This window comes from Macadamia integrifolia, chromosome 6 (genome assembly GCF_013358625.1).
Source record: "Macadamia integrifolia cultivar HAES 741 chromosome 6, SCU_Mint_v3, whole genome shotgun sequence".
Lineage (NCBI taxonomy): Eukaryota > Viridiplantae > Streptophyta > Magnoliopsida > Proteales > Proteaceae > Macadamia > Macadamia integrifolia.
Genome location: NC_056562.1, coordinates 19,918,386 through 19,920,257, shown reverse-complemented (window position 1 = coordinate 19,920,257; position 1,872 = coordinate 19,918,386). Strand labels below are relative to the sequence as shown.

Below are 1,872 nucleotides of genomic sequence, written 5' to 3'. Positions count from 1 at the left end.
GAGATCAAAAGTCCCTACAAATTCAACGAGCTTACCTAATACAGTATCTAATCTGAAAAAATAAGGCCCAAGAAAGACTGAACATTTCTCTTAGGCCTTTATTCAAACATGAACAACTTTAACTTTCTTCAACCAGTGTTTCAATGTCCAACCTGCCCATCTCTCAACATTTAATAGAAAAAAAAAGGGTCAATCTCTAATTTGCAGAAAATTTACCTACGCAGAATATTGACTCCCAATGAAATAGTGCAACCAGCAAGTCCAAGCAACGCCAATAGATTGAATGCCCTGTTCAAATCCACAAAACCATAAAAAATAAGAAGCTATTCCTTGTAAATCCCTCATATTGAAATGAAACCTGTTTGCAGGAAATCAAAAGCCAATTTCGATTCAAATCTCGTGATTTTCAAATTTCAAAGACTCACCCTCTCATACGTTTCTTGGGATCCCCACTAGCATAACCAGTGAAGTAGAAGAAGCGACCAACAATGTAAACAAGGCCAAGCCCAGCTGCAACCACAGGATATTGAAGCCCTCCAAGCAGAACCAACACGAAGAACAAAGGCATCATCTCAAGTGAGTTCTGGTGCCCTCTCTGCAACCCACCACCATTTAATTCAACCCATTAAACCAAATTGAAAACATAAATAAAAAAGATGATTTTTTAGGCAAAAAGGTTACTTTCTATAGAAATCGAACCTGAACGCAGTTGAAAAGCTTGGCCTCCTTGTTTTCTGATTCTGAGGCGTAAAGGGTAGGATAAGGCACCTTGAACCTACAAAAATCATCAAAGATTCATGGGTTTTTCTTGATTTTGAGAAGGAGAGAATAAGAAACAGAGAGATGAACTGATTACTTCTTCCGAGCTTTGCCGACTTGGGCGGTCATCCAGCCATTGAGAAAGCCATAGAGAACCAGGATAAGAACTACGTAGCCATATTCCTTTGGCAGCAATTCCACCGCACTAGCCATTTTTCTCTGATCTGGAGTTCCAAACTGATAGCCGAAGTTCGATTATTTTTCTATTCTTCGTACTTCGTAGTCTGGGTCCTTAATGAATAGGACTTAGTGGGTCGCAACTCGCAAAGTTCCATAGATTTTCATTCCACTTTAATTAATGGGGAGAGGGATTGCTGGCGCCAAAAGGTGCAGATTCCCACCAATGAGATGAGAGGTTGAGAGAGGACGTGTATTTTGCCACGTGTCTTGTTTTGCTGATTGAAACCTTTCATCATTAAAACAGAGATCCACATTTTTCCATTCTTGCTTGGTTGGGTCCTTGAGGTTCGCATACTAATTCTTGTAGCTTGGCACCGTAGCTGCTGCTGGTGGTGGTTGTGATGATGGGTTGTTTTCTTGTTGCAGGGAAGAGTGACTTGGAATACCTTCTTTATTGCTCTAATATCTTTACATGTAGCAGTGATATCCGGATTTCTCACACACATCTGCAAATTCTTCAAATGGGAAACTGATTTAGGATAAATCAAGAATGGAATTCTGGCATTTGGAGGAACATTTGGCATTTGCAAAACATTTTCCATTGAAACTTCCATGTCTTCCTGAGGCAGAATGTCCATGCTGAACCTTTATGTGGACCAGAATTCTGGGATGGGGATGAATGAGATGTCCAGCCTCAGTAGACATGAAGATACAGGGCAATCCCTGATATGTTGGGCCAAAAAAAAAAAAAAAAGAGTGAAATAAGGGGGTTCAATTTATTTTAGAATTATTACTTCCCATAAATAGGGAAACTATGCTAAAATATAAATTCAATATTTACAACTTTAAAGAAGAAATAAACCATTGACACTAGCATGATATACAAGAAGGGGCGGCAAAAGCTTTTTTTTTGGGTGGGGGGGGGGGGGGGGG

At 39.9% G+C, this 1,872-nt stretch overlaps 1 protein-coding gene across 1 annotated transcript; it reads right to left on the bottom strand.

The window, feature by feature from the left end:
* Positions 1 to 1,425, bottom strand: LOC122081930 (microsomal glutathione S-transferase 3-like). Its single transcript, XM_042649351.1, has 4 exons — positions 857 to 1,425; positions 700 to 775; positions 426 to 595; positions 1 to 288 (listed from the first exon to the last, which is right to left on the bottom strand). The coding sequence occupies exons 1-4, from the start codon at positions 970 to 972 to the stop codon at positions 213 to 215; spliced, it is 438 nt and encodes a 145-aa protein (XP_042505285.1). The 5' UTR covers positions 973 to 1,425; the 3' UTR covers positions 1 to 212.
* Between the last annotated feature and the right edge of the window lie 447 nt (positions 1,426 to 1,872).